Raw genomic sequence first — 12,291 nt, 5'->3', positions numbered from 1 at the left:
TAAATGTATGTAAAGTGCACGTGCCGCACGGACCACTTGTCCACACTCTATCACCGGCCTCTCCCCTCTGCACTCTCACTTCACCTCTCGACAGGAACGGACGTCCCTGTCGAGCTCAACCCCAGCATTCACCATTGTCACACAGAGCCAAGAAGCCCTGGTAAGTATCTGTATGAAAGTGTTCATTAAACGTACTCATCACGTAAATATAATATGTCCATTTCTGTCTATTTACATCACCGTGTGAATGACATGTGAGAGAACTTATACTTTTATACTTTATCTGCTTTGCAGGTCTTCGTACCAATAAATATATATTTGTACTGAAGACAACGTCCCTTGTTATTTTGGGAGCCCACGCTACATTAGGGATGCCGTTTTTTTTTATTTATTTTTGCTCTACATTTTTATACAATATTCTCAACAACCTGTATAGGAGTAGATCGCCCGACAAAGTTGTGTCTACAGATCCGAGTAAGACAGACGGTCAATACACTTAAAACCAGGGTCTAGTTGTTCAAGCGGTTATTACCTTACTCACAATTTAACGACATTTTTCAAATCAAGATAAAATATTTCTGGCAAAAATTAAAGTAACGAAATTTTACAAGAATCTTTAGCATTCCACTCTTTATCGACCTACTTACTTTAGTGAATATATGACCTCAAGTTTTGCAGCAAATGAAAAATGAAAATTTTAACAAGTTATAAAGCTAATCACCTTTTGAACAACCGGGCCCAGATCTTCGATTACGCTCTGATACTCTACGCCTCGTACTGTAGAGTATCAGAGCATAATTGAAGATCTGGCTTTAACAGGAGGACAGACGGACAACCCGATTCCAGTATACTCCCCCTTTACTTTGATGCGAGAGTATAAAAACAACACAAAAGAATCATTTTTAAAATGTGTTTTATCACCTTTAAAGAGCAGCTATCTCGGTGTAGGTTTGTACCTTGACATCTCCGACAGTGGTAGACACTTCTGGAGTATCAAGTATGGCATCGTAAATAACAACTACGTGTACGAAAAAGGTGAAGACATCCATACCAACTGCCTAAGATGTAGTTACAATGCAATACTTCCTGTGTTTATGTCTGCTGACAATGATGTTTATTTGTATAAGGAAGTCGCGTGACCAACTACTGCGCAGTAGAAAGATAAGACGTGATGTGAATTGACATTAAAATTGTTTAGGAGGTAAGAGATGTATAGTGTTCACAGTCAATTTCTTGGGCTCTATCTAGAATTGATATTAACTCATTTTACATTTATATTTTTTAAAGAAAAATATTTTCGTTTTTGATGTGTTAAAGTTACTTGATTTAACCGAACGGCTCTTAATCATAAAAATGTAATTGTAAAACTAGTTTCATAATTTTGTTGAGCTTCAAGAGTTATAAGCATACTACGGCGGCGTATTAGGGCCACTATATAATTTGATTTATCTTATACGTACAAGATACTATCTTGTACGTACAACTTAGTATCTTGTACGTACAAGGTAGTATCTTGTACGTATGTACGTACAAGATAGTATCTTGTACGTACAAGTTAGTATCTTGTACGTACAAGTTAGTATCTTGTACGTACAAGATTCTATCTTGTACGTACAACTTAGTATCTTGTACGTACAAGTTAATATCTTGTACGTACAAGTTACTATCTTGTACGTACAAGTTAATATATTGTACGTACAAGTTAGTATCTTGTATGTACAAGTTAGTATCTTGTACGTACAAGTTAGTATCTTGTACGTACAAGTTACTATCTTGTACGTACAAGATAGTATAATGTTAAAACTCTCGGTATTAAATGCTGTGACTGGTTTACTGTCAAAATGGCATCGCATGAAGCTATACATATATTACGTACCCTTTGTTTAAGCCAAATGGGAAAAAAGAATACCTTGCGACATTTTGTGGAGTTGTGATGCGACATTTTGTGGAGTTGTGATGCTGTGATAAGTTTCCGAACATATACATGTAAATGTTTATAACGGAGTATTGACTATGATCATCATTTGGACAATAATTGATGTGTGTGTATATGTCTAATAAACACAAAAACACATATGAAATAATTTGTTTTGCTTTTGTTGTCAGTGCAATCATTAACTCGTTCGAATTAGGACATAATGCCTATGATATTTTTCGGAGGCAGTTAACTATTTTAAATACTACTATTCTGAAGTAAAATAAATGCTCCAACATTTCCAATAATGGCACCAGTGTGAAGTATTTAACTTTAATTACTGAAGAAAATTACGAATTTGTTTTCTACTCTTTTTAATAGATAAAACTTATCATTCATCGGAGATGTATCATATCCATTTTATCACTAAATATATCTTATCTATAAAACAAGCGACTATACAGTTTTCTCGAAAGGAACTATACAGTGTCAGTTTCAAAATAATGCAAGTGACTATACAGTTTCAACTCATATTTCAATTTCAAATTACGATTGTGAAAAAGATATTGTCCTCATTAATATATATTTATATTTTTAATATTGTCAAATAAGTTAATGAACCTGTGATCGTGCTTGAAGCAATGCAAAGTAGACAGACTATCTTTAATTACGAAAAATATCAGGCGGGTGACTCAATTCTGCGGTGATGAACAGCAGTTCAACTCAACTTGTATGTACAAGATACTAAGTTGTACGTACAAGATAGTATCTTGTACGTACAAGATACTATAAGTTGTATGTACAAGATAGTAACTTGTACGAACAAGATAATAACTTGTACGTACAAGATACTATCTTGTACGTACAAGATACTAACTTGTACGTACAAGATACTAACTTGTACGTACAAGATACTAACTTGTACGTACAAGATACTAACTTGTACGTACAAGATACTATCTTGTACGTACAAGATACTAAGTTGTACGTACAAGATACTACGTTGTACGTACAAGATAAATTAAATTATATAGTGGCCCTAATACGCCGCCGTAGCATACAGTTAATACAACACTCATAATCACTTCCATAACAATATATTAAATAGATAAATGAAATATTAATTTTCATTACGCGGGTCGTCTTATGTTTCCCGATGACTATACATATCACTATACCACGTGACAAAACTGCTCTGAAGTTATAATTTTTATGGTGCGGTGCTTTTTGAATTATGAGTTTTAGAAGGTGTCGTGCAGGCTGTAATAAGTACCTAATATTCTATTGTATAATTTGGTGGTTATTAATGATGTTTTATGAATATAAATTAAAGTTGCTGACATTTTTTTTTCTTTCGTTTTGGTTCAACAGATTATAATATAGTCAAAACAAAAACTTTCTTAATCAGCAATTTTTGCAGTTTTTCATTACTAATATTTAGTAATACATAATCAACCTACCAAACAGCATCTGGCCATAGTAAAGTAAAGTGTACCTACTGTAATTGATTGTCGGTGGTACAGCACAAGTAGACAGACCGGTAAACACACGGGCTTCAGATAAACACTACGACACATATCATTGTACATTATCACGTGCACAACACATATATCGGAATGTACTCGGATGAATTATCATATCTATCTCTGTTACAGTAAAGCTTCCTGGTCCATATCTCGAGATTATCTTTGCACTGATTTTTTTAAAGAAATATACACCTAGTAATATGACAGCTAATTCTTAACACGAGTCAAACGACAACTGTATGAGTTCCGCAAATAGCGATTGCCTAAGCGAGAGATTAAGAGTTTTTTCAGGCACTGATACTTGAGGTTATTTTTAATGATTATAAAGACTTACAAAAGCGTAAAATTATTTCATATTTTTAATCGTGTTAAAAAATGTGTGAAAAATATTGGTATACTGTTCTCGCATAATCTGCCAAAAATCACCCACAATTTCATTCGAGTTTACATTTCTATTAATAAATCCGGTGAGTTATGGAATGATTCAGAATTGTTAAAAAGCTGAACATACGAAGGAACAATACGGGACAATTGGTAGTTAATGCAATCAGGACTTTCAGTCGTAGGCTACTGTATTGTTTGTTGTCGAAATCGCTATCGACACACAAACCATACAGTAACATGTCCAAGGATGCTGTTTAAATCACGGTTAATCTTATTTATGAATTACTAATATTATTTTTGAATAAAGCTTTTGAATAAAGTACTATTATTATTTTTAAATAAAGCTTTTGAATAAAGTACTATTATTATTTTTAAATAAAGCTTTTGAATAAAGTACTATTATTATTTATGAATAAAGGTTTTGAATGAAGAAATTGTTCAAAAGAGGAAAATTACATTTTCTTTGAATTAAGGTAAATCATTGTATATAATTAGCCGGATAGCCGAACTCAAGGCATGATGACCGCACTATTTCGATTCATATTTATGTGTTATTTACCATTGTTACTGCAATATTTTTAGTTTTTATGATAGGTCGGTCTTTGGATACATTAATAATTTTACTTCCATAGTCGTAATACTAACAACAATATGCCGCAAACACCCTTTTACCACAACTTAGTCACTGTCTTCAACAAAATGATCGTTATTTCCGGAATTCATACAGCGCAGTTCGATCCCTGTGTCTAATATAGAGAAGTGTTTCGTAGTTTCACTTTCGTTTTTAATTGATAGATCTTGCAATTGTCCGACATACTGACCGATAACTACTGCCGAATAAACTTGTGCTTTATCCGTCAATACGAAATGCTTTATCTGTCAATAAGATTAACGTGAGTTTGTTCCACATCTGACGGAACCTTTTCAAACTTAACCCGAACATTTACCTGCTGTGATTTACGCCATTCAGTCCCGCAGTAGGTATGATTACCGCACGTGTACTTAGGCAATGTTGATGGAGCACACATAATGCAAAATGCAAAGTCACGTGTGCTACCTATACTTACTGGACATTTCAAGTCTCTCCTGTGTCTTTTGATCAGCTAGCCTTTCAGTTTAAAATATTTCACATAACTAAAACCTAGTGCTGTAAAAAGATTAATAGAATCTTTCACCCCCTTTGGGATGACACAGGAGAATCTCAACCTGAGAAGTAGGGTTCTTTTAAATTGTCAAACATGATGCTTTGCCGAGTATTTTTATCCCGATGGTTGTGATGTCATGTCTCATCCCACTCCTTTCTGTTATTTTTACATAACAATATTATAGAGTGCCAAACTGCTTTTGCCGTCATATTCAGCAAATGGAGAACCTTCGGCAATTTAAAGAAAATACTCGCTGACAGTCCTTCGAACAAATCGATATTTAAAGGAATGGCGAATATTAATGCAATCATATTATAGAGCGCAAAAATTAGTATCATATGTTTCTGGGAGAGCATCTAGTGACCCTAAAGTTGATTGCAATCCACATAAAACAAATTAAGAATTAGAACAAAAATAAGATACCGGTTATATAATGTCTAAAATGCTTTCCTACCGATAGATATAATTTTGCTTTCAAAACGTGTATCAAGAAATTGTTCTGCACTTTCGTTTTCTAGAAATATTTCATTCTTCTAGGAAGAGGGTAGATTTTTTGAAAACTTGGTTAACGGTGATGAATTCTCCGAAACGCTTCCTAGCAACTTTCGTTTTATCCTAAATTTTAATTGTCTAAGGGAACAAGCATAGAAACAAATATACCATGCACATGGAATTATCCTTTTATCACTTTTGTTCAGCTCAATTAATACATTTCTGGAACTTGTTTTAAAAAATAACAATGCTTTCCTTTCACAGAAGACTCTCACACCAATTTCCATATTTAAATTGATTATTCTAAATATGAACTTACACCACTTTCACATTAATTACAGATATATTCATCATTAACACGTTTCAATTATTCATATCCATTTAAAAATAAATCGATCATGTAATTAATTTAATTGTTGTAGTTACTTTCGACAAATAGATCAGGGGGAAACAACTCTTATATAAATTAAGTACAAGAGAGCATACACCGTTTCATATATTTAATATTCAATTACAAATTTTATACAAATGTTTCATGACTTTTAATAATTTCAGTAATATATATATTATATAATGTTACTTCTTAAAATTGGCTAAGTTTAAAACAGTCATGAAGTAGTGATTTATATTATATTATCACACTATAAATCAGGTCAGAATGGTCGATATAGAATTTATATTTATTCAAAGAAGACCAGTATTTCTGGAACTTCTATTTCACTTTCGATTTTCTGCAGAGCAGATTTTTGGAAACTTCGGTATGGGCAATTTGACAAGTTCCTCGAAAACACCTTATTTCAGTTCTTCTTTTTAGCATGCTGTATTTTAATTTCAACAATATCACTCAGTATGCACTCGAGTGCTTTACAAACGCATCTTTATAGTAGTTATATCACAGTATATCATGGTATATAAAACAATGTTAAGTTTTCTTTGTAATGAGGTTGTCCTCACACAAGAGTATAATGGGCGCGTATACTTGAAGGTACTCTCTACTTCCCTATTATTTCATATTCATCAATTCTGACAACTTATGTCACTACCAATCGTCATCATCGTAAAAATTGCCTGCATATCCATAGTCATCATCATAATCATCATATCGATTGCTCTTATATCCATAGTCGTCATCGTTATCATCGTAGTGATTGTCATTAAGTGCAAACCAGTTTTCAGAATCATCGTATGGATATGCCCATCCATCTTCGTCGGAGGAATAGCAGAAACCGCGCGTACACTCATCACGCAACCAGTTATCTTTCCTGTTTTTTTGTACATCTGCATTCAGCTTCACCTTCTTACAAACACGACACTTCTGGTTTCCATTCCTCAGCTGCGTCTTACTAAATTCGTCTGTCGGAAAGAGTCGATGACATCCAACGCATTGGGTTGAGGCGTACGGGAAACCAGTGGATCCCTCATCTGGGATGATGTCTAACGGTAAGTATGCATGGTTTTCGTATATTCCGTTTGTTCTCACGGGCATAGACCGGAGGCAGTCAGCGTAACGGCTGGATGCGATTCGCAGACGAGGCAGTGAGTCATCGTCTGCTTTCAACTTCTCGTACAGACTAAACAGCTCTGTTGTGTCGATGCAACAGTACGTTTTCAGCAAATCTGTCAGTGGTCTCGTCTTCCATATTTTGTTGTATTTTAGCAGGTCTTGTCCTTGATTCTTTTTCTTTATCATTTCCTTATCACTAAGGTAGATTTCTATACAGTGTGAAAATCCATAAATGCTTTCAACGTCATCAGTTCGTGTGCTTCTACGAGACCCGGATGCAGATTTCCCCAGGGACGTTCCTGATTTCCTCCTATGCATCACTTCCAGTAGTTGGAGGTCCAGTACCCCGGAAATATTAACCTGGAACTGATGGTAGAGACTGTCCGCATCACGCCGACAGTCAAACATCAGCTTTTCCTTGTTCTTATCTTCAAGGATATCACGAAGACCGTCATCAAACACATGTTTTCCCAGTTTCAAGACGTCAAAGATGAACGTTTTGTTTGGTATAGCTATTGTAAGAACAGTCAGCTCACCTGACCTGCCTAGATTGACTCCCTCACAATCAACAGCCAGCAAGTCATGATCTCTGATTTCAGCAAGAGCGTCTGGAACGTCCGCCATCTCTTCCACAATCTTACAACTGTCCTCTGTCACATTTTCACCTTCTGACGGGTTGTCTCCAGTGGCATTGTCTTCATCAGGAAACTTTGTCGCCATTTTGCCTGCATGAAATGATTATTCATTGTTAGTGGCAGACGACCGCAATATTGAAACATCGCAAATAACCAAATAAAGTATGTAAGATAGTTGGAAAGTTAGAATTCACAGTTTAATATTAAGAACTATTTGTGAGTCAATCTAAGAGTAGTCCAAGTGTTAAAATACAGATAAATTTAAAGATATGATGAAACCGAAAAGGTTTAAATGCTAACAGCGAAATTGGAAGAACATTTTAAATGTTGGTGTTTTTTTTTCTATGACAAAATGAGAAAAACTTGATAACTTATGAATTAAAGCTTAAGCAAATCGAAATTTGCAAGGAATGAGTTTTAATACAATGCTGCTCGTTACGTGGCTGCATACTGTCTAAAGATCCATTGAATTGGCAGAGATAGTCGAGTGGTTAACCGACTTATTAAAGAAATTATTTTTATTTTTTGTTGTTAACTGGTGTGTAAACTACATTTGTTGGACAGATATTTTAAATGACGCGCGTCAGCGCTTCATGTTGAAATATCTGTCCAACAAATGCAGTTTACACACCAGTAAATAACACAAAAATCCATTTCTTATACAAATGTATTTATATATTAGCCGACTATCTATTTTAAATTTAATGTTCCGATAAAATACAACTTCGTTTGGTTTTTTTCATCGTTATACGATTGATGTAACAGCCAATCAATTAATGGAATCCCGGAACAGCTGGCTCTAATTTGGCGGGAAATGTTGTCAAAATCAGAAGTACACAAAATATAGTTTCACAATAGCTTTACCTTTTTTACTCTATTGATGCAACATTTCTCAAATATTTTATTTTCGGAATATGATTTAAGATATTCATTACATTCCAATTGTTTTATTAAAGAATTAAAAATACAGAAACAATAGACCAAATCAGATGCGCATTAACACTGCTTGCGGAAGTCAGTGTTCCGGTGTATGTATTCTTGCTTGACAAGCAACTGCGTTTACACAAGTCTAAACTATTTCCAAGTTGATAAGGTTACATAGCAAAGACAAAATGGAAATGTAAATACTACCACTTGAACTTCAACTTTCCTACCATTTTAACAGGAGAGAAAAAAACCGTACATCCAGACCACCGGAGTTCGAACCCGTGACCTTCGAACACTTGTCGGATGTTCTACCGATTGAGCTGCCTGATAACTGATGATCGACCAAGTCAAATACTGCTACACCCCCACCTACTTTCTACGCACTCGCTGACATACGAGATCATGGACGCTAGTTGTGTACCAGAAAAGGAAAAAATATAGCGACCAGGTTAGATTGAGCTACTGTGTCACTGAAGATCGTCCCGGCTCAATATCGCGTTATTTTTCCCTTCATTCTTCAAGTCTTCGCCTTAATAGACACAACAACTCACAAGTTTGCCTATTCCACTGCTAAGTGTACTTCCAGTGCTTGGAGCAGGGGCTTGCAAACTCATCATCTTTGTAACATGAGAGGAGAAAATATAGCGGCCACACTAGTACTGTGGTTTGACTCTGGTACATCCGATCACCAGTCGGATGATTTACCACTTTGTCATAGAAGATCGTACAATAATAAACAATATCTTCATTGCACTTACCTATTCAAACAGGTTGTTATCGCGTCGGTTTCCAAATCGATACAGTCGCTTTAGTTCAAATAGTAAATAAACAAATGGAACAAAATTCTTCTTACGATTAATATCAAAGTAGTCTTATATGTGTTTACTGTCATAGTCTATTAAAGTGTGAAACAAATCACTGACGAGTCTCCTGTAAGCTTTATATATAAAGCTTCCCTATCGATATCATTATCGGTGTAATTTGGATATATCGAAGATAGATAGTGTGTATGTTATCTTTTAATGTTATGTCGGTTAACCACAAAAGTTTCTATGAACTATGAGATAGGATGTACGTTTAACTTTCACATTTTGATTTGGTTTGGATTTCTAAAGGAATATTGATCAAGATATAGCCATATTATTGTTGTATGATAGCTTCATTTATACTTCACATTGTTGGTAGTGTATAATGGTTGGTAGTGTATAATGGTTGGTAGTGTATAAGGAGTGGGTCGGTGTGGATTGTACATAGTGTTGAATACAGTCTTTGACACTCAGCTGACGGAACATGCTTCTTTGCTTCAGTCGGTAGAGCTGGTGTCTCGGGTTCGATTCCTGGTCGGAGTACTCTACAGGGATATGCATTTTCCCTCTTCTTCTACAGTACCATAACAATATGTTTTACAATCGTATATTAAAATAATAACGAAACCATACGATTTGAAATAAGGTACATTGTATATTGATGATGTGTTTATAGAAACATAAAGATAAATGATATTAATGTTATCAACATCGAGTCCTTTAGTCCAGTGAGGAGGTACTTTGTAACGTGTACTAAATATGATGATCCTAAGATGCCCTCATTCTTATCGACACTTTAAGTAAACACTTAAGTTGACACTTTAGTAGGACAAAAAAGTTTGGAATTTTATGTTTAAATCTTTTGATTAAAGCATACCATTAAAATAGAGTTCTCTGTGTGTATCGTTATTTGAGCATGGAACTTAACGTCATTGTACCAGTTATAACCGAGAATGTCACACTTCCTTGTAATTGTGGAAACTGTTGTCCTTTTCATAGTGTTATGTCTTGGAAGTTAACCGCCAGACACTGAACAACACACTCCACTACCGCAATATTACATTGATAATGGGCAAACTAATCATCGCATTGCTAGAGCTAATAAAGGGAATACTAATTCGACAGAACCATGGGACGCCGAGTAGTGCGTACCGTCGTTTTCATGTAAATCCGGGTCAAATGCATCACATGCTTTCATTCAGTTTCAGTTACGGCATCGACGCCCGCAATACAAATCTAGGTCACTGCGACAATCGCCATACAAATCTTGATTTCAGTGGCCTCTGATATACAAATCTAGGTTACAGCGGCATCTGCAATACAAATCCAGTTTACATCGACATCCGCGATACAAATCTAGGTCACAGCGACATCCGCCATACAAATCTAGATCACAGCGATATCTGCCATACAAATTTAGGTTACAGCGACATCCGCCATACAAATCTAGGTCACAGCGACACCCTTCATACAAATTTAAGTTACATTGACGCCGGTCATACGAATATAAGTTTTTGCTACTCCAGTCATGCAAATCTATGTAACTGTGACATCCACCAGATAAATATATAAGTCATAGCGACACCATTCATATAAAGAATATGTCTGGCTTCCTATACCTAGAAGCATCATATTTATTATCTTAACATTATAATATCATCAAGGTATCGTTTTCCGCACACTTAAAAAGTCTGGCTTTGTAAAATACAGAAATAAAAGAAAGTCAAACTAATCATACTCCACACACGTTTAAAAAAACCAACAAAAATACAAAAATAAGATATATAATGTCTAAAATGTTTATTTATAATATGGAGATAAGCCGAAACTGTGCAATATGTGGGAGAAAGAACTGAATCAAGGCGCACCATGTTTCTCTTTCCCATTGTACAGTTTTTATTTTTAATATAAGCCAGATATGAGCTCAGGTAACTTTAATAATGTGCATTCAGCCATGGCAAATCCAGTATAGACAATGGCAATATAGAATTACCTTTGCCTGTGTTATATGTGATGAATATCATTCATGACGTTGTGTTACTAAAAGATCTAAAAACATACAATTGTATGTACAAAATGTTCCTCAATTTATTTAACACTAAAAAGCGACGTTTATTTCCAATATGTCTGGTGTGGTAAAGAAATAACATGAAACAAGAACAATTTAGTCGTTTGTTAGAAAGGGTCATGCTCAAGTGATCGTATATAGCAGTGATTTTCAGGTCAGTTTAAAACAGAGTGGAAATTGGAGGATTTAAAAAAGTTCGCCAATCTAATGACCACTAATGACCATATAGTGACCATCTTGGATTCATCGTGAATATAACAAAAATCAGTATGCATACATGTGTCTCCATGCCATTTTCAATGTCATTCAACAATACGCCAATGGGAAAATCTCTGGAAACCAATTGTAATATATTGTTAAAACAACATCAAAAGAAGTGTAAAAAAAGACTATTTGTAATTTTAAGTCAAAGTGGTGTACAAAAACAGGAAAGTTTCAGAAACAGAAATTGGAGTTAATGCTGTAGATACAAAGTAAATGGTGAATTCATAAAAAAAACGAGGAAACATCCATGGATATATAATTCTGTGTCAAAAGAGGATTCAGTTCTCTTCATATTCATTGTGTGGGGATATTCCTGGTTGTGAGTTGTGCGTTAACATTACTATGCCCGGAGACCTACTCACCCGTATTGTATAACTCTCTCATAAGTTACCTTTTACTCTTAAAATCAGAGTCACATGTAACACAGTAAAAGTAACACAGTAAAAGGTAACATATAGGCCATTTACAGGTAATGGTCCCAAAATCTGGGAAATAAATACAGACACAATACATATACACAGTAAAAGAACATATAGGACATTTACAGGTAATGGTCCCAAAATCTGGAAATAAATACAGACACAAGTAGATAGGTAACATATAGGACATTTACAGGTAATGGTCC

At 34.8% G+C, this 12,291-nt stretch overlaps 2 protein-coding genes across 3 annotated transcripts in view; one reads left to right on the top strand and one right to left on the bottom strand.

Annotated features, from left to right (window-relative positions):
* The first annotated feature begins 3 nt into the window (after positions 1 to 3).
* LOC138309806 (piRNA biogenesis protein EXD1-like) overlaps positions 4 to 12,291 on the top strand; it is a 36,473-nt gene continuing 24,185 nt past the window's right edge. The window contains exon 1 of the mRNA XM_069251023.1: positions 4 to 160. Coding sequence (XP_069107124.1) covers positions 4 to 160 — 157 coding nt within the window. The remainder of the gene's footprint in view (positions 161 to 12,291) is intronic.
* Positions 5,559 to 12,093, bottom strand: LOC138308724 (uncharacterized). Of its 2 annotated transcripts, none has more exons than XM_069249749.1 (2): positions 10,487 to 12,093; positions 5,559 to 7,691 (listed from the first exon to the last, which is right to left on the bottom strand). In XM_069249749.1, the coding sequence occupies exons 1-2, from the start codon at positions 10,530 to 10,532 to the stop codon at positions 6,502 to 6,504; spliced, it is 1,236 nt and encodes a 411-aa protein (XP_069105850.1). In that variant the 5' UTR covers positions 10,533 to 12,093; the 3' UTR covers positions 5,559 to 6,501. The 2 variants fall into 2 exon arrangements, with proteins under 2 accessions (XP_069105850.1, XP_069105851.1); XM_069249750.1 differs by having other exon boundaries at positions 5,560 to 7,691; positions 9,287 to 12,093.

Source organism: Argopecten irradians, chromosome 15, assembly GCF_041381155.1.
Source record: "Argopecten irradians isolate NY chromosome 15, Ai_NY, whole genome shotgun sequence".
Lineage (NCBI taxonomy): Eukaryota > Metazoa > Mollusca > Bivalvia > Pectinida > Pectinidae > Argopecten > Argopecten irradians.
This window is presented reverse-complemented; position numbering and strand designations above follow the sequence as displayed.

Bases quoted from the DNA above. Each gene is read 5' to 3' on its own strand.
- LOC138308724 (XM_069249749.1), bottom strand. From the start codon at position 10,532: ATGAAAGCATGTGATGCATTTGACCCGGATTTACATGAAAACGACG. The intron at 7,692-10,486 runs GTACGCACTACT...CATTTCATGCAG, and splicing joins GGATTTACATGAAAACGACG to GCAAAATGGCGACAAAGTTT.